The 23,026-nt window shown below is 50.2% G+C and overlaps 1 protein-coding gene across 2 annotated transcripts in view; it reads left to right on the forward strand.

The window, feature by feature from the left end:
* The window catches only part of ret (ret proto-oncogene receptor tyrosine kinase), a 111,707-nt gene extending 102,575 nt beyond the window's left edge, over positions 1-9,132 (forward strand). For both annotated transcript variants that reach the window (XM_072491486.1, XM_072491487.1), the window contains 2 exons: positions 2,569-2,716; positions 6,147-9,132. In XM_072491486.1, the coding sequence (XP_072347587.1) occupies positions 2,569-2,716; positions 6,147-6,304 (306 nt within the window). In that variant the 3' untranslated portion in view covers positions 6,305-9,132. The remainder of the gene's footprint in view (positions 1-2,568; positions 2,717-6,146) is intronic.
* Positions 9,133-23,026: the final 13,894 nt, after the last annotated feature.

The raw sequence follows: 23,026 nt of genomic DNA on the forward strand, positions 1-23,026 counted from the left end.
CCCATAGTGTTGGGTGGGGTTACTGGGTTATGGGGATAGGGTGGAGGCGTTGTCCTTGGGTAGGGTGCTCTTTCCAAGAGCCGGTGCAGACTCGATGGGCCGAATGGCCTCCTTCTGCACTGTAAATTCTATGAGTCTATGAATCTTCATGTTGATAGTGAAGATTGAGAGAGGATTGAAGAGCATTGTAAGGTGGAGTGTTTGGAACTTAAAGCATGTTGAATAATTTAAAGGCACACCAACCATTATAGTGGTCAATGGAATAGAGATGCAAAGAACAATTGAGAGGGAAGTTGCTGGTGAAGTAGGACAGGGATTGTCTATCAGTTGATAAACTTCCCTATCAAAAGGGTGGAAAACGGGGCGGCACGTGGCACAGTGGTTAGCATCGCTGCCTATGGCGCTGAGGACCCAGGTTCGAATCCCGCCCCTGGGTCACTGACCGTGTGGAGTTTGCACATTCTCCCCATGTCTGCATGGTTTTCACCCACACAACCCAAAGATGTGCAGGTCAGGTGGATTGGCCACGCTAAATTGCCCCTTAATTGTAAAATAAAATAAAATAAAAAATAATTGGGTACTCTGAATTTAAAACAAAAAAAGGGGGGGGGCAAAACATCTTTGAAGAATCACTCCAGATATGAGTGCAGGATTCAAAGCATGGAAAGGCTCAAGGTTCATGGACAGCAAAGAGTTATTGAGGAGAAAAAATAACTATTTGACTCGAAAGGGCTTTCTGGAAGGAGCTTCAGAAACCAATAAAAATAGTTACCCCTGAAGTTTACAGATTTCTATTTTCTCAAGAACCCCGACATGCTCAGTCTTTCCTGATAGTTGATTTCTCAGCTCTAGTGCCATCCCTACAATTTTCTTTTCCTGTACCTTCACCGCTGCCTCAGCATTCTTTTTGAAATATGCGCAAGGTGAGGACATTTTTCCTCTCTTTAACCTTGGGAGCAGACACTGATCCCTGTGTCAATGCCAGACAGATTCCTGATATGTGCTCGTGATATACGAAGCTCTGCCTCAAGGGCAGCAAAGTGCACATCTCACTCCCAGTTAGTGCAGAGGAAGAGGGGAAGCCCATTCAACTCCCCTGCACGCCCACCCCCCCAATTCCCCCACCATTTTGTTTGATCATAGTCGATTTCTACCTGCACTTGTTTTATCTGCCTTTTTCGATATCTCTTGACCCCCCCTATGTGATCAAAATCCAGCGTCCCAGTCTTGAAATTTTAATTTCACCCCCACAGCATTCACAGCCCTTTGAGGGGGATGGAGTACAGGGAGGGAGGGCAAGAGAATTCCAGATTTTCAGATACCCCGTGCATGATGAATAGATTTCCCACCTGGCTGGTGCATGTAGGGTGTTGGTTTGGCCGGCCCGAAGAACTCTTTATAGTCATACGTAGGTTAACTGTAAGCCTTTATTCACGCTTAGAATTATTTACAAATATATATAGGAAGGCTAAGGGCTGTCTCCGTGCTGGCTGGTACACACGTCTCTGTCCAATACCAGACTGATCCTGGGTGCGGATCATGTGCTCTCTTACATCACTGTGTGGGCGGTACTGTACTCGGCCCCACGTTAACCCTGTACATGCCAGCCCCCCATGCCACAGTCCTGCTCTAATTTGTTCTCATGCAGTGTTTCCCCAGGATTGCTTCCCCATCGCTTTTATCAAAAAAGAAAACCTTGTCTTTTCTTCATGCTATCCCTGGACCAGGAAGAGATTAATTCTATTCCCTCTATCCGCTTGCACTTTGGCACCACATTATAGGTTGCGAATCTCTGGGAGAAATCAGCCAATGATCATATGAATGGTCAGTGACCAATCACATGAGCCATTATGTTGAATTGTCAGATAGGTTACGTGAACTAGTATAAAACAAAGTGAATCGGTTAAACCTTATCACAGCCAGTGAAACACCTCATTGGAAATAATCATCGGGAAAGGTCTATCGGTCACTTATCGGGCAAAGTCACAATGATCCCTCACCAGCCCTCTTGCTAACTCTGTTTCGATCTTTGTTTACACTCTAGTTCTCTCTATCATTTTCTATTTGTCCTACGGCCTGTTTCTCTTGATCAATGAAGCTCTAAATCCGACTCTCCAGCCTCTCAGTTGCCTCTATCTGCCTCTCTCTATCTCTATGTCTCTTGCCTCCTCTCTCAATCATTCTATCTCTATGGGCAGGTTTTTCACGGTCCCTATGAAGTCAAGTCCTGCCACGAGTTTCCTGGCATGACGGAAAATTGCCATGGTCTTTGATAGGACCGGATGATCCCGTTGGCAGCCAATAGCGAGCCACCGCTGCCATAGGAAATCCAGCCGTGGGGAGGCTGAAAGATTCCGGCCTAAATCTTCCTCTTTCTATCCCCCACCTCTCTCCATCTCCACCTCTCTTTCTTTCTATAAATCTCTTTCCTTTCCACTCCAATCTCTGTCTCTCTCTCTTATCATTTCATCTCTCTAGCTTCTCCCCCTCTCTCCATCTCATATGTGTCTGGCACAATTTTTGTACTCAACGCAAACGCTGAGCGAACGTTTCTGTTTTTGTCTCTAGGACTACCTGGATCTTGCGGCTTCCACCCCGTCAGATACCCTGCTCTACGATGACGGCGTGGCTGAAGAAGAGACGCCATTGGTAGACTGTAATAATGCTCCCCTCCCTCGGTCCCTCCCCTCCACATGGATTGAAAACAAACTCTACGGTAGAATTTCACATGCATTTACTAGATTCTAAACTGATTTTCAGAAGCACTGCTGCAGCCGATGGCCCCGTTTACACAGAGCGCCTCCAAGATTCAGCAACAGAGGGTTACCCAAACCAGAAACACTCCTTTGAATGCACTGGATTGATTGAATTCAGGCACAGTGCATGCATAGCGGAGCCCTCTCCCCTCCCTCAATATGGAAACCTAGATATGGAAAGCCTGGGCTAAAAATACACGGTGCAATTAGTCCTCTCTACATTTTCTCTGTAGATTACTGAAGAGCATCAGGCACCTTTAAGCATCCATAACTACCTTGTTCACATCTCTCTCTCTCTCCATACATAATGGATAATTGGTAGAGCTTCTTGGCAATTAATTGCAGACTTCTCAGTAAATATCCTTTAATGGCAAGGACATAATTAGTGAGCATTTGCATTGGCATGGATCTCTGCCTTCACACACACACACATCCCAAACCTATAAATACTCCTTTGAATGCTCTGGATTCATTGAATTCAGGCACAGTGTGTGCATAGCGGAGCCCTCTCCCCTCCCTCAATATGAAAACCTAGATATGGAAAGCCTGGACTATTGTGTTAGTCCTCTCTATGTTTTCTCTGTGGCTTACTGAAGGGCACCTTTCAAGTTATTTGGAACCATGTGATCCCTCTCAGTTGTTCATGACTATCTATTTATTGGGTCTTTTGTCCATTTCTCAGTCCTCATTGACCCTGGCCTTATACAATGAGAATGAATCTACCATTATACATATCTGCAGTTGACTGCTCTGTTTTTGTTTTGACAAGAGTTTTAGCCCAATATTTCCCCTAAAACAAATGGAATATTGTGATAACCAGGATCTCTGTGACACACACACACACACACACATTGTAATCACCCACTCCCCACATGGACACTGAATCATCCCCTCCTCAACACACAATGTAGCCCTTCTGACACACACACTATAATAAGCCACTCTCTCCTCTACAAACACACAGTGTAATCAACCTGTCAGACCTCTAAACATAGAACATACAGTGCAGAAGAAGGCTATTTGGCCCATCGAGTCTGCACCGAGCCACTTAAGCCCTCACTTTCACCCTTTCCCCGTAACCCAAAAATCTCTCCTAACCTTTTTGGACACAAAGGACAATTTAGCATGGCCAATCCGCCTAAACTGCACGTCTTTGGACTATGGGAGGAAACCGGAGCACCCGGAGGAAACCCACACAGACACGGGGATAACGTGCAGACTCCGCACGGACAGTGACCCAGCGGGGAATCGAACCTGGGACCCTGGAGCTGTGAAGCCACAGTGCTACCCACTTGTGCTACCGTGCACACACACACACCGTAATCAGTCCCTCTCGCCCCCACTCACACTGTAATCAGCCTCTCTCCACCCGCATATGTACTCAAACTTACATCAAATGCCCCATAATAGTTGGTTACATTGGTTCTTCCTCTTCGATACTCAATGATTGCAGTACACGCCATTGGGAAGCGAACAGTATAGCTCTGAGGCCGATGCACTAATAACAAGCGATGGGCAGATTAGGGCACCTCACTCAGTGCGGTATAACTCCAGTAGTGTAAATCTGAGTTTCAAATTCTCAGGGCAGTCTGTGACCCAACAAGATGGTGACCAAGTCCCACGTTTGTTCTCCTTAGATAGCCGCTCCTGTGTGTGGTGGAAAATGCATCTGTGCTCCCTCCCTTTGGGCAAGCTCAGTTTGAGCCAGAGTATATCTCCATTTTAAAGGCTGTATTTCGCATGCTACCGATCTCACAAGAGCGTAAGAAATAGGAGCAGGGGTAGCCTGCCCCCTCCGTCAATAAGATCACGGTTTACGACTCCCCTGTAATTCAAACATCTGTCTCTCAACTGATTTCCGAGCACTGGTAACTCCATGTTTGACCGCAGTGAAGGCTCTGAAGTAATAACACTCTGCCTCTCACAAGACTTGCCCACATTATCAGGTTGTCTGTTTCTAACACTCTCTCTTTACGCACCACACTCTCAGCATAAAGCTCCCAGTTCACACTTTCTCCATTATAAAGCTGGACACGAACAACTGGTTTTACATCTCAACATAACCTAAATCTCGCTCCTGCCAGCTTGTCATTATAAGTAAGAAGTCTCCCAACACCAGTTTAAAGTCCAACAGGTTTATTTCAAACCACAGGCTTTCGAGCACTGCTCCTTCATCAGGTGAAATGGAGGTAGGTTCACAAACACAGCATTTCTAGGAGAGACACAATTGCAGGATAATTATAGAATGGAATGTGAAGAATGGTTGGAATACGAGTATTTGAAATGAAATGAAAATCGCTTATTGTTACAATTAGGCTTCAAATGAAGGTACTGTGAAAAGCCCCTAGTCGCCGCATTCCAGCGCCTGTTCGGGGAGGCCCGTACGGGAATTGAACCGTGCTGCTGGCCTGCCTTGGTCTGCTTTAAAAGCTAGCTCTTTAGCCCTGTGCTAAACCAGCCCCTGGCATTCTCGCATTCCAACCATTCTTTACATTCCAATCTGTAATTATCCTGCAATTGTGTCTCTCCTATACATGCTGTGTTTGTGAACCTACCTCCATTCCACCTAAGGAGCAGTGCTCCGAAAGCTTGCCCTTTGAAACAAACCTGTTGGACTTTAACCTGGTGTCGTGGGACTTCTTACTGTGCCCACCCCAGTCCATATCATGTCATTATGAGGGTAGAGTCATGTAAAATAGAGCCAGAGGGTTCAAGACTTTTCCACCGATCCGTCCAGACGCTAGTGTCTGAATGTTGTGTTCTTGTAATATCCCCTCTTTGCGAGGGTTACGACTAACCCATATGGGATCCTCACCCCAGCAGCTGCAGTGATATTTCCACAGTGCAGTTGGGAGGGGAATGGCCCAGATGGAAAAAAAAGAGTTTGGACCAGAATTCTTACTCCACTGTTTTACTGTTTTTGCCTTCTGTGGGGTGTTAGGATGGGAGCAAGGCGAGGGGTGTTACTGGGCCGGAGACAGAATCGATTATATGAGGAAATGACCAGATTCTCAATGAAGGCCCACGTCTTCAAAACGGAGAGTGCGCGATAGCTAAAGTCATCATTTGAGCCTAGAGACCTCAGATGCGCAATATCAAAGTGGGATAAATCACCATCTGATCTCAAACAAAGACATCGGCCGTGTAAGCCGGGGGCAAAAAGAAAGTAGCATCGGAACTGCAGCAGTTACTTTGATTTTCCTTTAATTTATTATTTATAATTCTTTCTATTTAAAGTTTCTGCCCCTCAGTGAGTGGGGCTTTGTGTTGATACGTGCACTGAATCAGATGTGGTGTTTGGTGACAGTAATTGGCAGCGCCTGAATCTTATCTTTATTTGTCCTGGTTTCCCCCACTTGTGCAGAAAAAATTATCTGTTTTCGTTTTTAGGCATCTCGTATCCCTGCTGGCCCGAAGACAGCCCTGTCCCCATCACGAGATTCGATGGAACTAACTCAGTCTTTACAAGATATGCAAATGATAGTGTTTATACAAATTGGATGGTGCCAGCGACAGTTGTAAAACTTATGGAGCAGTGTGATAGTTAATAAAAACAAACAATGCCCAAGAAAAAGGCCAACGGAACTGCGCGCACATGGGTCAGCTCTTTCTCCCCCAAAACACACACACGCACACATTCTCTCCCCTCGTGCTCCCGCCTCACAACACTGCACACGCATAAACCACGTGTGTCTTAGTTCTGATCATAGAATCACAGAATCCCCACAGTACAGAAAGAGGCTATTCGGCCCATCGAGTCTGCACCAACCCTTTGAAAGACCACCTTACCTAGGCCCAATGCCCCTGCCATGTAACCTCACCCTAAGGGGCAATTTAACGCGGCCAATCCACCTAACCTGCACCTCTTTGGACTGTGGGAGGAAACCGGAGCATCTGGAGGAAACACACGCAGACACGAGGAGAGAATGTGCAAACTTCACACAGACGATCACCCGAGGTGGGCATCGAACCCGGCTCTCTGGCGCTGTGAGGCAGCAGTGCTAACCGCTGCGCCACCGTCGCCGCCCCCATGGTGCAAGAACCCACCTGAGTGAATAGGAAAGGGCGATTGCACTCTGAACCCTTGCCCCATGATCTTTTCCTTCAAAGCTGTTACTCTTTTACGGTTGAACCATCATTCCCCACCCCGTCTCCACTCTGTACCCTGGTGAGGGAGCTATAGCATTGCTGGGAGCTGGGCCGCAGCTTGGGACGATGCGGGTCGCTATTTCCTTGAAGTGAGTAGAGGAAGGGAATGAGATGCAGGCAGAAGTCAAGTGGCCGCTCGGTTGTCATGGTGAATGGGAAAGTGCCACAGAAAAGCCGCTCCCTGAAGTAACCGCCGTAGCTTTAAAGGTTACAGCGATCGTTGTGATTTTCTGAGGCTGCACCGATTCGATTTTTGGAGTAATTCATCCCTTGCTGTTTTAAATAAACCAAACCTGTCCACGTGTGCTGCACCCATCGATGGACCAATTAGGGCACCGTTCGTCCCAGTGTCACAGGGTGTGAAAGTCCTGAGCAACGTTTACTGTCTGTTAATCAGATCCCAACCGAAACACAGCCCATCTGAATTAGCTGTGCCCCCCCCCCCTTCATCCCAACCCTCGTTTATCACCAGGGCTAACCCTACTTGTTTTGAGGTCTGCTGGCAGCCTCAGCTGGCGCAGCGAGAGGTGTGGCCAGCGAGCAAGGATGAGTGCATTCACAATGGGAGATTGTCACAGGCTCATTGAGGACACAGAAGGAGGCCCGTCGAGCCCAGGCTGGATGCTAACTCACCCGCACAACTTAGAGACCATAACGCCCAAGATAGCCTCACCGTCTGCAGGCTTTCACTGATGCATCTCTTCCAAGGGCAATTAGGGACAGGCAATAAATGCTGGCCTTGCCCGTGATGCCCACATCTCAAGAGCGAATACAGGAAAGAAACGTTGCTGCAAAAACGTAGAGAGAAAGTGTTTTCACGACAGGCCCAGTGCATGTGTTTTTAATCCCGTCTCACAGTCAGGGCATTGGGGAGGAAGGAGCCATTTCCACTCTCCCTCCATGTTTACAGGCAGGAATCTGTAAGTTCACAAATGACCGGGTGCTGTTCCAGATATTGGAATGGTTCTGCCTCAACTCCCACAGGGTGACGGTGAGGTTGTCCTTTTCTTTTCTGCTGCTGGAGCTCGGGCGCACCCAGTGGGCATTGCCATCTGCTGGCAGGGACAGGAACGGCCTGAAGGGCGACACCTTCGGCTCTTGCCGATTTAACGATCAGGAAATTACAACCCGCAACGCTGGCATGTTGAAATCCGCACGTTTTCACTGCAGTGCCCAGGCCTGAAGCATTTTACTGGAGGTGTTAGCCCATTCAAATTAAACAGTTCACCGCCCTATGTTGAAAGGTGAATCTATATCGCACTAACCACGGGGATAAATTTCACGCTGTCATTTTTCAGGCCATAACAATAAATGTAAAGGGGAGGGGGGATGGGAGTGAAAATTCAGGAGAAAATAACGCTCGGTGTAAATGATGAAAGATAGTTGAGTAAACTTAGTTTTCATCCCACGGGTAAGATAGAAATGCACACAATCTCCGTAAACCAATGCTCATGCTCTGCTAGGTTCCATCCTCAAGCAGGAACCTCTACAAAATTGCCTGGTATGTTTGTATGATACATGGCATGTTTGCAACATGGGTGTGCGTGTATATGTATATATGTAGCCGACAACACCCAATTTTAGCAGGGGTAGCGGATCTCTGTTAGAGTGCCCCGCCAAATAATTTATTTCCATCCAAGTCACTCATAATGAATAATGGGGTGGGGTCGTGTGACAGTAAGATGATCCCCTTTCCCCCACACCCCCTACCCCAACCAACGGGTCCTGGTCAACATTCCTCCCTTCGCCAATATTACCGAAACCCGGAGACAAATGGCTCTTTGGCTCTGTCGGGGAGTTTGGGGATTTTGCACCTCTGCTGTCACTGTGACCTTTTACCTGTGACCTCTCCATGTCTGCCGCCACTCCAGTCGCAGTCCATTTCAGGAGCAAAGCTACCTTGATGGCCTGGTCCTGCACTCTGCAACGGTGTGGCATTTCCCAATTGTTTAATTCACGCAGAATGACTTAGGAAGTATTTTTTTAAAATGTAAAAAGTATCGCAAATAATGCCATCAGATTGTGTTAATTAAAACTAATTTATTAATTTTGGAATTGACTATTTAAACTGAATATTTCAGTGGGGGTTTTTTCCAAGCGTAATGATATTTGTTTCTGCATTTGTTGTGTAGATTTAGCAGGCACAATATTGATGAACTGTTATGCAATAAATGGCGGATGTAAATGTTTTTTGGATAAAAATTAAAAGGTTACTCTCTCGATTAAATATTTCTTGAGTCTGTTTGTTTTAAGGCTGCTTTTTTAAACAGCAGGTTTTCTTGGTACTGTATGCTGGAGAAGGGGCTGATATGTCAGGCATGTGGGGCAAGAAGATAAAGAGGCAGACAGCTTGCCCCGCTCTGGGGCAGAAGGTGCTGAGCTCAAGGCCAGCACTCGGAGTTTGTGTAAGTAAGGTAACGGGTGTATAACCTATCTCCGAGGTAGTCTGCATACAACAAGGTCTAGACGGCAGTGCCGAGGGGGTTCTGTATTGTTTGGAGTGTGTTATGTTCTTTGTTGTAGCCGCGACAGAAAGAATCAGAGGTGACACACGTCGAGATGGTATAATGCAGAGCAAGGGGCTGCTCAAACATGGGACAATGGCGAACTCCAGTAAAGCTTGTGAAATGTTCCAATTATGTTATTTGGTAACATATGACATTACACTAGCCAATGGTTACTCTGATACATAGAACATAGAAAAATACAGCACAGAACAGGCCCTTCGGCCCACGATGTTGAACCCCCCCCGCCCCCCCAACTCTTTACTCCTTTAGTGACCCGGCACTTTTACTGAATTAAACACTTTAACACAGATCCAACACATTATGCCATATCTAACATTGTCATGTTGCGAATGCATACCGTCGTTAGTAACACAGTCTCTTGGGTGGACGTCTGTCTCATTTTGGCAGAACACAACGTTCAGGAACTTGGCTATTAGGGGTCCTGGGAGTCTTCCTGTACACTGGTCAGTGTTACATCTGGCAAAACCAAATCAGGAACTGCCTCTGGTTGTGTGGCTGATTTTGTCGTAACACATTCTGTAATTTCAGCAGTTGTAGTCCTCTCCACTTGCCTGGATGAGTGCAGCTCCAACAACAAAGCTCAACACCATCCCGGACAAAGCAGCCCCGCTTGATCGCTCCTCCTTTCACAAACATTCAAACCCTCCACCACCGACGAACAGTGGCAGCCGTGTATATTATCTACAAGATGAACTGCACAAACAACTCACCAAGACACCACCTTCCAAACCCACGACCGCTACCATCAAGAAGGACAAGAGCAGCAGATATCTGGGAACCCCACCACCTGGAGGTTCCCCTCCAAGTCACTCACCACCCTGACTTGGAAATATATCGCCGTTCCTTCGCTGTCGCTGGGCCAAAATCCTGGAACTCCCTCCCGTAGAGCACTGTGGGTGTACCTACACCTGAAGGGCTGCAGCGTTCAAGACGGCAACTCCATCACCTTCTGAAAGGCAATTAGGGATGGGCAATAAATGCAGGCCTAACCAGCGACACCCACATCCCGTAAATGAATTTTTAAAATGTCTGGCACGTCACTGTCCATACTCTCTGGGTGAAAACATCTGGTACACATTCTATACTCTCACCACATGCAACCAATAATAGGTCAACGTGCCGAAGCCAAATTTGTTCATCGTCAGATTGTACAGTATACGCAAGCGGACCCGTTTAGGCCATTGCAATTGCTGGAGTCCATTTTTGACCTGAGGTGTAATCTCTCACAAGAACACGTTCCCCACCATCAAAGACTGTTTTTGGAATGCTTTTCCCTTCTAGCCACTTGCGTCTGATGTTGTTCCCTGACTATTTCTAATTTTGCTGGGGAATCAAAAGGTCGAACTGGTTTGATAGTGTAGCGCACAATGACTTACGAGAGAGACGAGAAGTGATGAAGTCGATTCAGGCTTTATTAAGCGAGACTTGTCCCCAGCAGCTCAGCAACAGAATGAAGCGGCGGGGAGAAGCTCGGGTTCTTATACTCCGCCTTCAGGGCGGAGCCAGGAGTCGGCAGCCAACCAGGACCTGGGATCTGTCAGCCAATAGCATCACGGCTTCACAGTCCCACATGATCCCTAATACATACCACCACATTCACCCCTTGTAGTGGCGGGGTGGTGGTTCGCATGGTGGTAGGGGTTTACAAGGCTGGCCCTAGAAGGAAAATTTCGGACATGTTACTACAGTTTTAGCCCTACACTGGGCTATGTACAAGTTTGTGAAAACTATTTACAATATTAGCAAAAAAATTTTTTTTTTGTTACAACAACATTCTTGGTGTCACGGGGATTCCACGAGTCGAGCGGGCGGTCTGGTCTTCCTCGTCGATCGCCTCAGCCCCGGTGGTGGTGCAGGTGCTTGTTCAGGCGTTGTCGTCTCCGGGAGCGTTTCGGTGTTTGTTCCTGTTTTACTCCTGGGCGGGCACGGGAGGAGGACCGATCCCCCCGGGAAGGGGGCGGTCGCGGGGTGCGCCGGTGGCAGGGAGGGGATGATCGGTGTCGGGGGGGGGGGGGGGTGTGTGTTGCCGGCGGGCACCAGGTCCCGCAGGGAGACCGTGTCCTGTCGGCCGTCGGGGTACGCCACGTAGGCGTACTGCGGGTTCGCGTGGAGAAGGTGAACCCTCTCGACCAACGGGTCCGATTTGTGCGCCCGCACATGTTTCCGGAGCAAGATGGGTCCTGGGGCCGCCAGACAGGTCGGCAGCGACGTTCCGGAGGAGGACTTCCTGGGGAAGACAAGGAGGCGCTCATGGGGCGTTTGGTTAGTGGTGGTACACAGCAGCGACCGGATGGAGTGGAGAGCATCCGGGAGGACGTCCTGCCACCGGGAAACTGGGAGATCCCTGGACCGTAGGGCCAGTAGGACGGTCTTCCAGACCGTGCCGTTCTCCCTCTCTACTTGCCCGTTCCCCCGGGGGTTGTAGCTGGTCGTCCTGCTCGAGGCTTTGCCCTTGCTGAGCAGGAACTGGCGCAGCTCGTCACTCATGAAGGAGGACCCCCTGTCGCTATGGATATACGCGGGGCAACCGAACAGTGTGAATATGGTGCCATGTCGGGGCAGGGGATGGCGAAGGGGAAACGAGAGTACTCGTCCACCACGTTCAGGAAGTATGCGTTGCGGTCAGTGGAGGGGAGGGGCCCTTTGAAATCCAAACTGAGGCGTTCAAAGGGGCGGGAAGCCTTGATCAGGTGCGCTCTATCCGGCCTGAAAAAGTGCGGTTTGCACTCTGCGCAGATGTGGCAGTTCCTGGTGACTGTATGGACCTCCTCCACAGAGTAGGGGAGGTTGCGGGACTTTACGAAATGGTAGAATCGAGTGACCCCCGGGTGGCAGAGGTCCTCGTGGAGGGCTTGGAGGCGGTCTATTTGTGCGTTGGCACATGTGCCGCGGGATAGGGCATCGGACGGCTCGTTCAGCTTTCCGGGACGGTACAAGATCTCATAGTTGAAGGTGGAGAGCTCGATCCTCCACCTTAGGATCTTGTCATTTTTAATTTTGCCCCGCTGTGCATTATCGAACATGAAGGCTACCGACCGTTGGTCGGTGAGGAGAGTGAATCTCCTGCCGGCCAGGTAATGCCTCCAATGTCGCACAGCTTCCACTATGGCTTGGGCTTCCTTTTCCACCGAGGAGTGGCGGATTTCTGAGGCGTGGAGGGTCCGGGAGAAAAAGGCCACGGGTCTGCCCGCTTGATTAAGGGTGGCCGCCAGAGCTACGTCGGATGCGTCGCTCTTGACCTGGAAGGGGAGGGACTCGTCGATGGCGCGCATAGTGGCCTTTGCGATATCCGCTTTGATGCGGCTGAAGGCCTGGCGAGCCTCTGTCGACAGGGGGAAGGTAGTGGACTGTATTAGCGGGCGGGCCTTGTCTGCATACTGGGGGACCCACTGGGCGTAATATGAAAAGAAACCCAGGCAACGTTTCAGGGCTTTGGAGCAGTGGGGGAGGGGAAATTCCATAAGGGGGCGCATGCGTTTGGGGTCGGGGCCCATTATCCCATTGTGCACTACGTATCACAGGATGGCCAACCGGTTTGTGCTAAAAACGCACTTTTCCTCGTTGTATGTGAGGTTCAGGGCGGTAGCGGTCTGGAGGAACTTTTGGAGGTTGGCGTCGTGGTCCTGCTGATCGTGGCCGCAGATGGTTACGTTGTCAAGATACGGGAATGTGGCCTGCAACCCGTGCTGGTCAACCATTCGGTCCATCTCCCGTTGGAAGACCGAGACCCCGTTTGTGACACCAAATGGGATCCTTAGGAAGAGGTATAGACGCCCATCTGCCTCGAAGGCTGTGTACTTGCGGTCACCTGGGCGGATGGGGAGCTGGTGGTAGGCGGACTTGAGGTCCACGGTGGAGAAGACCTTATACTGGGCAATCCGATTGACCATGTCGGATATGCGGGGGAGAGGGTACGCATCTAGCTGCGTGTACCTGTTGATGGTCTGACTATAGTCTACGACCATCCTTTGATTCTCCCCGGTCTTTACTACTACCACCTGGGCTCTCCAGGGACTATAACTGGCCTGGATTATGCCTTCCTTCAGCAACCGCTGGACTTCAGACCGAATAAATATCCGGTCCTGGGCGCTGTACCGTCTGCTCCTAGTGGCGACGGGTTTGCAATCCGGGGTGAGGTTTGCAAACAAGGACGGCGGTTCAACCTTAAGAGTTGTGAGGCCGCAGATAGTAAGTGGGGGTATTGGGCCGCCGAATTGGAATGTTAGGCTCTGCAGGTTACACTGGAAATCTAATCCCAGTAATGTGGGCGCGCAGAGTTGGGGAAGGACGTAGAGCCTGTAGTTCTTAAACTCCCTCCCTTGCACCGTTAGGTCCGCGATGCAGAACCCTTTGATCTCTACGGAGTGGGATCTTCTGTGACCTTTGACATGATGCCCTGGTCCTGGAGGTCCTGTAACTGCTGCATGAGGTGGCCCTTGAGGGGTGCCGGCACCCGATGTGGTGCGTGGATCACAGGGTTTTGAGCAGGATTTTGTATCGGTATGGGAGTGTGCCCATTCCGTCGAACACGCTGTGGTACTGTGTGATGATGTCATCAATTTCAGCCTGGAAGTTCTCATCAGGTGAGGCCGTCACCTGTGAAGATGACATGGTGTGGACCCGCTGGACCAAGTTCAGGAGTTTGCAGGCCCGAGCACCGAGCAGGGATGCTCTGTCAGGTCCCACGATCTCAAATCGCAGTGTCGCTTTAAATGACTTATTGGAAACTCCGAGTTGGCATGAGCCACTAGCAGCTATGGCATTGCCATTGTAGTCAACGAGCAGGCAGGCCGGTGGAAGAATGCTTCGTCTGACACGGATGGTGCCCAGATCAGATTTGGAGATCTGGGGCGTCATCTCCGACCCCCCAGCGGGTCGGAGAATGGCCGTTGGCCGCCGTGAATCCTGCCCCCGCCGGTTGCCGAAGTCTCTGGTACCGGAGATTGGGTGGGGGTGGGAATCGGGCCGCGTCGGTTGGCGGGCCCCCCCCCCCGCTCAATTCTCCAGCCCAGATGGGCCGAAGTCCCGCCGAGAAATTGCCTGTCCCGCCGGCGTAAATTAAAGTAGGTATTTACCGGCGGGACAAGGCGGCGTGGGCGGGCTCCAGGGTCCTGGGGGGGGGCGCGGGGCGATCTGGCCCCGGGGGGGTGCCCCCACGGTGGCCTGGCCCGCGATCGGGGCCCACCGATCCGCGGGCGGGCCTGTGCCATGGGGGCACTCTTTCCCTTCCGCCTCCGCAATGGCCTCCACCATGGCGGAGGCGGAAGAGACTACCTCCACTGCGCATGCGCGGGAAACTTTCAGCGGCCGCTGACGCTCCCGCGCATGCGCCGCCCGGAGATGTCATTTCTGCGCCAGCTGGCGGGGCAACAAAGGCCGTTTCCGTCAGCTGGCGGGGCGGAAATCCCTCCGGCGTCGGCCTAGCCCCTCAATGTTGGGGCTCGGCCCCCAAAGATGCGGAGCATTCTGCACCTTTGGGGCGTTGCGATGCCCGTCTGATTGGCGCCATTTTGGGCACCAGTCGGCGGACATCGCGCCGTTTGGGGAGAATTTCGCCCGAGGTTCGCCGATGCGCCGGTGTCCAGTTTGAACCGGATGTGAGTCTTGTTGACTGTGAAGACAGCACACCACTCGTTGTCGGGATCCACGCTGAGGATCGGGAGGTGCGTCGCTATCTTGGAGATAGGCAGCGCATGCTTCGTAATGATGCCCACCCGGTATGGAGATTTGAGGCACGCAGCATCAGGATCTGTTGGGCTGTCTGGCATGGCCTGCTGTATTGAACGGACGCTTCTGCGCCGCGGCTGGGATTGCTGAATGCTGGGCAGTGGAGCAGATCTGCAAAGGGCTGCGTAGTGGCCAAGCTTGCCACACTGTAGACACCGTCATGATTTTGCACGACATTGCCGCTTTAAATGGGCGGAGCCACAATTCGGACACGTCATGATGCCAACGTCAGCGTGTTCCGTGCGCCATTGCGCATGCGCAGTGCGGTCGAACGACGTATGCACCTGCGCAGTCTGGTCGTCGGTCTTGCCGTCCCCTCGGTCGTGGCGCGCATGCGCAGGGGCCCAGGAAAAGCGTGCGGAATGGCCACTCTCGTCGATACTTAGGCCCTGCATTTGTGCGATGGCCTGCATCCGTTCCGCCTCGTGGGAGGTTAGCTTTTCCTTTTCTGCCGCCCTGATGTGGGAGTACCGATTGTTAGCATGTTCATGGAGAACGCATGTTTCGATGGTGAGGGTGAGCTGCTTGACTTTCAGGAGCTGCTGGCGAAGGGAAACGGAGTGAACCCCGAAAACGATCTGATCCCGGATCATGGAATCAGTGGTCGAGTCATAGTTACATGACTGCTCGAGGATGCGGAGATGGGTCAGAAAGGATTGAAAAGGTTCATCCTTACCCTGAAGCCTCTGCTGGAAAACGTACCGTTCAAAGCTCTCATTCACCTCAATGTCGCAGTGGCTATCGAACTTCAGTAGGACTGTTTTAAATTTTGTCTTGTCTTCGCCTTCAGCGAAGGGAGTTGTAGATGTGGATGGCGCGGTCCCCGGCTGTGGAGAGGAATAGTGCAATTTTCCTGGCGTCCAATGCGGCCTCAAGATCGGTGGCTTTGAGATAGAGTTGGAACTTTTGTTTGAAGATCCTCCAATTTGCACCGAGGTTGCCGGCGATGCGGAGCTGCGGAGGAGGGCAGATGTTTTCCACGTCACCGGTTGGCTGTTTGCTGGTCAGTGCTGATTCACTCAAGGTAGGTCCGTCAAATTTTCAGCATCACTCAGCTGGTACCATGATGTGTTGGGTAGGCTGGGTCGAGGTGAACTGCACTTGATGCAGTGTAGCGAGAGACAGACCTCCAACACTTGATAAAATACAACACGATTTTATTCAACATCCAAACTATTATACATGTTTAACTGTGGGTCGACACTATGCTGACTTGACTGGAGACCTGACACTAGCCTGACCAAACTAACTTAGCTACCACATGGTGTAGGCACAGGCTAGCTCACGAGCTCTGACTGTCTCAGAGGCTGGGTCCTGAGAGAGCGGGAAAACTGGTGCCCTCTGGCATTTTAGTGTTCGTGTCCTGTCTGGTGATTGGCTGCTCTGTTCTGTGTGCTTACTGGTCATCCTGTGGGTCAATCACTGCCTGTCTGCACTCCATTGTATACATAGATGTATATTATGACAGATAGCACTGTGGCTTCACAGCGCCAGGGTCCCAGGTTTGATTCCCCACTGGGTCACTGTCTGTGAGGAGTCTGCATGTATCCCCCCGTGTCTGCGTGGGTTTCCTCCGGGTGCTCCGGTTTCCTCCCACAGTCCAAAGACGCGCAGGTCAGGTGGATTGGCCACGATAAATTGCCCTTAGTGACTAAAAAGGTTAAGAGGGGTTATTGGGTTACGGGGATAGGATGGAAGTGAGGGCTTAAGTGGGTCGGTGCAGACTTGATGGGCCGAATGGCCTCCTTCTGTACTGTATGTTCTATGTTTCTATGATTTCAACTGTGCGTTGGATCCCCAGTCGGACAGGGCAAGCCCAAGGTCATTGGTACGTTTAGGAATGCTGAAGGAACTGGGGGTGTTTATGGATCAGATGGGAGGTGGGGAGGGGGCGGGGGGGGGGGGGGGGCAGTTGGATCCATGAAGGTATAGATGGGAGTTTTCCTACTTCTCCCATGTGCATCGGGTGTACTCTCGCATAGATTTTTTTGTGGTGGGAAATTCGATTCTCCCGGGAATAGCGATCGTGGTTTCGGACCATGCGCCGCATTCTATGGATGTGAGACTTGGCCAGGCATAGGGACCCTTGTGGAGGATGGACTCGGTGCTAGTTGTGGACGAAGAGTTTTGTGAAAAGATGACTTTGGTAATTAGGGAGTATATAAGAGTTTAATCAGAATGGGGAAGGATTGTCCTCCATGTTTTGGGAAGATTCAAAGCTGGCGGCACGGGGGGTGAAGTGATCTTGTACAAGGTCCATAGAGATAAGGTGGAGAGGGCTTAAAGGTGGTGATTGGTGGGTATGATTTTGGAGGTTGACCGGCGGAACTCTATGGCACGACCAGGGAGCTCTTAGTGGAGCGGAAGAGGATGCAAGGGATTGGATTTGCAGATGACAGGGAAGGTGGTGGGCCAGCTTCGGAGGGCGAGGGGGGTTCTGTATGTACGGGGAGAAGGCCAGCCACCTTTGCATCAATTGAGTCGACAAGCGGCCGCGGGGGAGATAAATCACGTGAGGGATGTGAAGGTGAGCAGGCGGCGACGCCAGGGAGAATTAACAAAGTATTTGAGACTTTTTATAGGTCTGAGCCTCGAGGGGAGGAGGCGGAGATGGGCGGTTTCTGGATTGGCTGGTGTTCCAGGAGGTTGAGAGGGAGAAGGGGCAGGGTTTGGAGGCGCCACTGAGGCTATAGGAGGTTATGGAGGCAAATGGGTTGATGCAGTCAGGGAAGGTACCGGGGCCAGGTGGCTTCCCGGTCGACTTTCACAAACGGTTAGCAGCGGAATTGGCCCCACATCTCCTGGAGATGTTTTCCGATTCTTTGCCGAGGGAGGAGTTGCCGGCCATGTTGGCTCAGGCATCGATTTTGTTAATCTCCAAGAAGGAGAAGGACCCGGTGGAGTGTGGGTCATAGAGGCCCATCTTCCTGTTAAACACAGGTGTGAAGGTGCTGGCTAAGGCATTGGCTAGGTGGTTTGAGGGGTGTGTGCTGGGGGTGGGACAGTTTGAGCGCCCTACCAGGAGCAGGTTCAGGTATTTGAGTATTCAGGTGGTCCATGACTGGGTCACGATGTGTAAATGGAATGTGGTCAGTTTGGTGGAGGGGGCGAAAGGGGATTTGAAGTTATGTGATGCCCTCCCATTATTGTTGGTGGGGAGGGTGCAAAATCCCACCAACTGTCCTGTCTTGAGACCATTCACACCTCTTTAACCTGTAATCCCTCTCTCCAGTCGTTCTGTCTGGACCTGTAAAGACTTAATTACCTGCAAAGACTCGCATTCAAAGTATCATCTTGCATCTTTGACTTTGTCTTTATATGCTGTGTTTGTGGAACCCACCTCTTTACTCACCTGAGGAAGGAGCTGTGCTCCGAAAGCTAGTGAATCCAAATAGACCTGCTGGACTTTAACCAGGGAATGCATTAGCATTAGATTTAGAGAAAATGTGAATGCATAAACAGGAGGAAGGAAAAATAAAATAGTCAAAAGAAATATTAGTAGGAAAACCGGGAAATGGAAGAGGAAACTGGGTGGATTATCTAACTGGCGGCTGATCTACAACAGCAGCTTCTCTCCTGGTTGAAATGGTAGGGCAGTGTGTGCAGAATCCACTCTGAGAAAAATGCAGCTATGCTGGATCTATAGCAGTACCACTGGTTTGCCACAGGATGGCAGACTGTGCACATTCTTCTCGATGTTAATTAAAGTCACAACCAGCAGCAGAAAGTCTTTGTGGGGCATTTAATTCCATTCACACACCCAGAGTGTTGCTCCCACAACACTCGAGAGGCTCCACCTCATCCAGGACAGGCGAGCCTGCTGGATCGGCACCCCGTCCACCACATTAAGCATCCACTCCTTCCAGCACCGGCGCACGGTGACAGCCGTGTGTACCGTCTACAAGGTGCACGGCGGCAAATCACAAAGACTCCTTCAGCAGCACCTTCCAAACCCGTGAACTCCATCACCTAGAAGGACAAGGGTAACCGCACACCACCACCTGCCGTTCCCCTCCAAACCACTCACTGTCCTGACTCGGAATTGTAATCGCCGTTCCCTCGCTGTCACTGGGTCAAAATCCTGGAACGAGCTCCCTAACAGCAGTGTAGGTGTACCTACGCCATATCGACTGCAGCGGTTCAGGAAGGCAACTCACCACCACCTTCTCGAGGGTAGTTAGAGATGGGCAGCAAATGCTGGCCCAGCTAGCGAAGCTCACATCCCGTGAGAGGATATAAAAATCCTGTGTAGGACGAAGGATATTAATTAAGGTCCTATGCAGTGTCAGTCTGGACTGAGTAACCAACCCTCCAGAATTGCACTTAACTCCAGGATTGACGATTAATCTCCAGGATCCTGCAACATCCAGGAGAAAAATCAAAGGGGCGCTGAACAGAATTCACTTTATTTAAAGTTACCATAGGTTGGTAACATCTTTGTTGTGTTGGGGAGAAAATGGCTGCAACCATGTCACTGTTGTACACGGGGGGGAATGCTGCAGTAAAACAAATATATGCAACAACTGTGGCAGGCAGGGCCGCATTGCCACGGCGTGTTGGACTCAGGAAACCTTTACACCAAGAAGGTGCAAGAGAACAAACACAGTTAAACAATATAATCGTGTCTATGAATTAGCGGATGAAGCTCAAGATCAGTCAAAAGACAGCGAAACCAAACTACTGCGAGAGCTTAAGCTAGGTGTCTAACCAATGCAGGGCAGTCAACATGTTTTTGGGCTTATCCAAAAATTGAAGCTTGTGAAATTAAAATGGATAAGGGCGCAAAAGTATCGCTAATATCAGACAATTTATTGTCAAAAGCTGAAGGATCTGCCTTTAGGATTCTCAGGACGTAAACAGAAGAGGTTGTACCAATAAAAGGATACATTATGGTTAAACTAGAAGAAAATGGGCAGACGGTGAAGTTACCTCTTCACGTTGTCCGTGGAAACTTTCCTGCTCCATGTGGCCATGCATGGTTGGCTAAGATTAGGCTTCACTGGGAAACGGTCAATCAATTAGCGGATTCAAAGAGAATCTTGAAACAACTTCTGAAGAAGTACGAGAAGGTTTTTTCGAAGATTCTCAAGGCTCTATGACTGGAGTTGAACTACCCCTAGAATTCAAGCCAGATAGCACACCCAAATGTCTCAAAGCTAGAACCGTACCAAATATCATCAGGCATAATGTTGAAGAACTACAAAGATCAGTACGAAGAGGAATCATTGAACCTGTTGCTACAAGCGTTTGGGAAACACCAATAGTTCCTGTATTGAAACGTGATCGCTCAGTGAGAATCTGCGGAGGCTTTAAAACTACTATTAACCCAGTTTTGCACGCAGATCAATATCCATTGCCACTGATTGAAGGCATATTTTCTGGACTTTCTAGAGGGCAGAAATTCAGTAAAATAGATCATTCACGGGCATATCTACAGATGAAGTGAATGCTGAACCACAGCCACTACTGACCATCATGACGCACAAAGGTCTGTTTTGTTACAGAATACTTCCTTTTGGAATAACATCTGCTCCTACTCTTTTACAGAGATCCATGCATCAATTTATATGTGGGCTGAATGGAGTGCAATGTTATTCAGATGACATGATCATCACTGGTTCAAGTGAACAGGAACACTTGGAGAGTTTGGAAGCTACCCTGAAGCATTTACAGAGCACCAATCTGAGAATTAAGAAGGGAAAGTGCAACTTTTTCAAGTCATCCATTTATTACCGTGGCCATGTCATCGATAAAGATGGCTTACGCAAGGAGCCAAAGAAAATTGCCCCTTAATTGGAAAAAATTAAAATGCCAGCAACCTTCAACGCACCACATCCTCGAAATGTGACACAATTAAGGTCGTTCTTAGGATTGATCAATTGACATGGGAACCTTCATGGGTCCACTACCCCATGTGTTCCACGAAGGTGTTCAATTCCTGCGCCATGTTTGATCGTTTCCCCGACTTGGGGTTGGACCTGTCTGTCTGTGAGACCCCCCCCCCAGACCACATCCGCGCACCGATTGGTCAGCTTCTGCCGGTGTGACTTGTGGGCTCTGTCCACTTCAGGGGACTTGGGGAAGCTTTCCCCTCCAACCAGCTTGCCCAGCACCTGGCCCATGTACTCTGTGGGGTTCCTGCCCTCGGTACTCTCCGGTAGGCCCACAATGTGGAGGATTTTTGACAGCGCGACGGGTTTCCTGGTGCTCCACCTTCCCCTTCAGCATCCGCTGTGTTGCCACCAACTTTGCCATTTCCGCCTGCAGTGAGACAATCCGGTCGCTCTGGTCAGTCACAGCCTTCTCCAGCTCTCTGATCGCCGCATCCTGTGTATCCAGTTGCAGCAATGCTTTTCACAGCATCACTTGAACCAATGCTTCTGCTACCGCCGCCTTCACCGTCATCATCATTTCAAATTTGATGGCTCTCTGTGCAATTGGAGCTCCTGTGTTAGGATTTGTTTATCGGAGGGTAGCCCGGTGTACACCCTGGCAGCCCATCCTGTTCAGGTGCAGTCGATTCCTCGTCGCCAGTTTTTTGTCGTCGCCTCAATCTTCCTCTCCAGGCTTTTGCTGATTCATAGAACATAAAATATACAGTACAGAAGGAGGCAATTTGGCCCATCGAGTCTGCACCGATCCACTTAAGACCTCACTTCCACCCTATCCCCGTAACCCAGTAGCCCCTCCTAACCATTTTGGTCACTAAGGGTAATTTATCACGGCCAATCCACCTAACCTGCACGTCTTTGGACGCAGACACAGGGAGAACATGCAGACTCCGCACAGACAGTGACCCAGCGGGGAATCGAATCTGGGACCCCGGTGCTGTGAAGCCACAGTGCTAACCGCTGTGCTACCGTGCTGCCCAATCCTGCCGTCTTTTTGGCTCCTCCTCCAATTGTTGCCTGGCGTGTCTCGTTCGTTGTGGTAGTGCTGGAGGAGGGTGGATTTATTTCCAGGATTAGCGGCCTATTTTGGGGCTAAAAGTGCCTCATTTCAAGCTTCCAGGAGGAGAGCCAGCTTTCCTGCATCCGCTCAGCACATCCCCCTCACCGGATTTCCACTAGTTCTAACTTTTAATCCAGAATCCCTCTCCCCCACCCACCAATCCCCTCAATTCATGCCTTAATCCCTTCTTACTCGACATTGTACCACATGCCCCTCAGAATAGCATATTCCACATTCACAACCCCCTCTGTGAAAGAATTTCTCCCAAATTCTCCTTTTACTGATCAAAATTTTAAAAAATTTAAATCATTTACGGGGTGTGGGGGTCACTGGATAGGTCAGTGTTCATTGCCCATTCCTAGTTGCCGTTCAGAACGTGGTAGTGAGCCGACTTCTTGAACCGCTGCAGTCCTTGAGGTGTAGGTACACCCACTGTGCTGTTAGGGAGGGAGTTCCAGGAGTTTGCACCAGTGACAGTGAAGGAACGGCGATATATTTCCAAGTCAGGGTGGTGAGTGACTTGTAGGGGAACCTCCAGGTGGTGGTGTTCCCAGGTATCTGCTGCTTTTGTTCTTCTAGATGGTAGTGGTCTTGGGTTTGGAAGGGCGGTACCGAAGGAACCTTGGCAAATTGCTACAGTGCATCTTGTAGCGGGTACACACTGCTGCCACTGTTCTGCGGTGATGGAGGGTTTGAATATTTGTGGAAGGGGGAGCAATCAAGCGGGCTGCTTTGTCCTGGATGGTGTCGAGCTTATTGAATATTGTTGGACTGCACTCACCCAGGCAACTGGAGAGTATTTCATTCCACTCCTGACTTGTGCCTTGTTGATGGTGGACAGGCTTTGGGGGGGTCAGGAGGTGAGATACTCCCTGTAGGATTCCTAGCCTTTAACCTGTCCTGTTAGCCACAGCA

Source organism: Scyliorhinus torazame, chromosome 28 (assembly GCF_047496885.1).
Source record: "Scyliorhinus torazame isolate Kashiwa2021f chromosome 28, sScyTor2.1, whole genome shotgun sequence".
Lineage (NCBI taxonomy): Eukaryota > Metazoa > Chordata > Chondrichthyes > Carcharhiniformes > Scyliorhinidae > Scyliorhinus > Scyliorhinus torazame.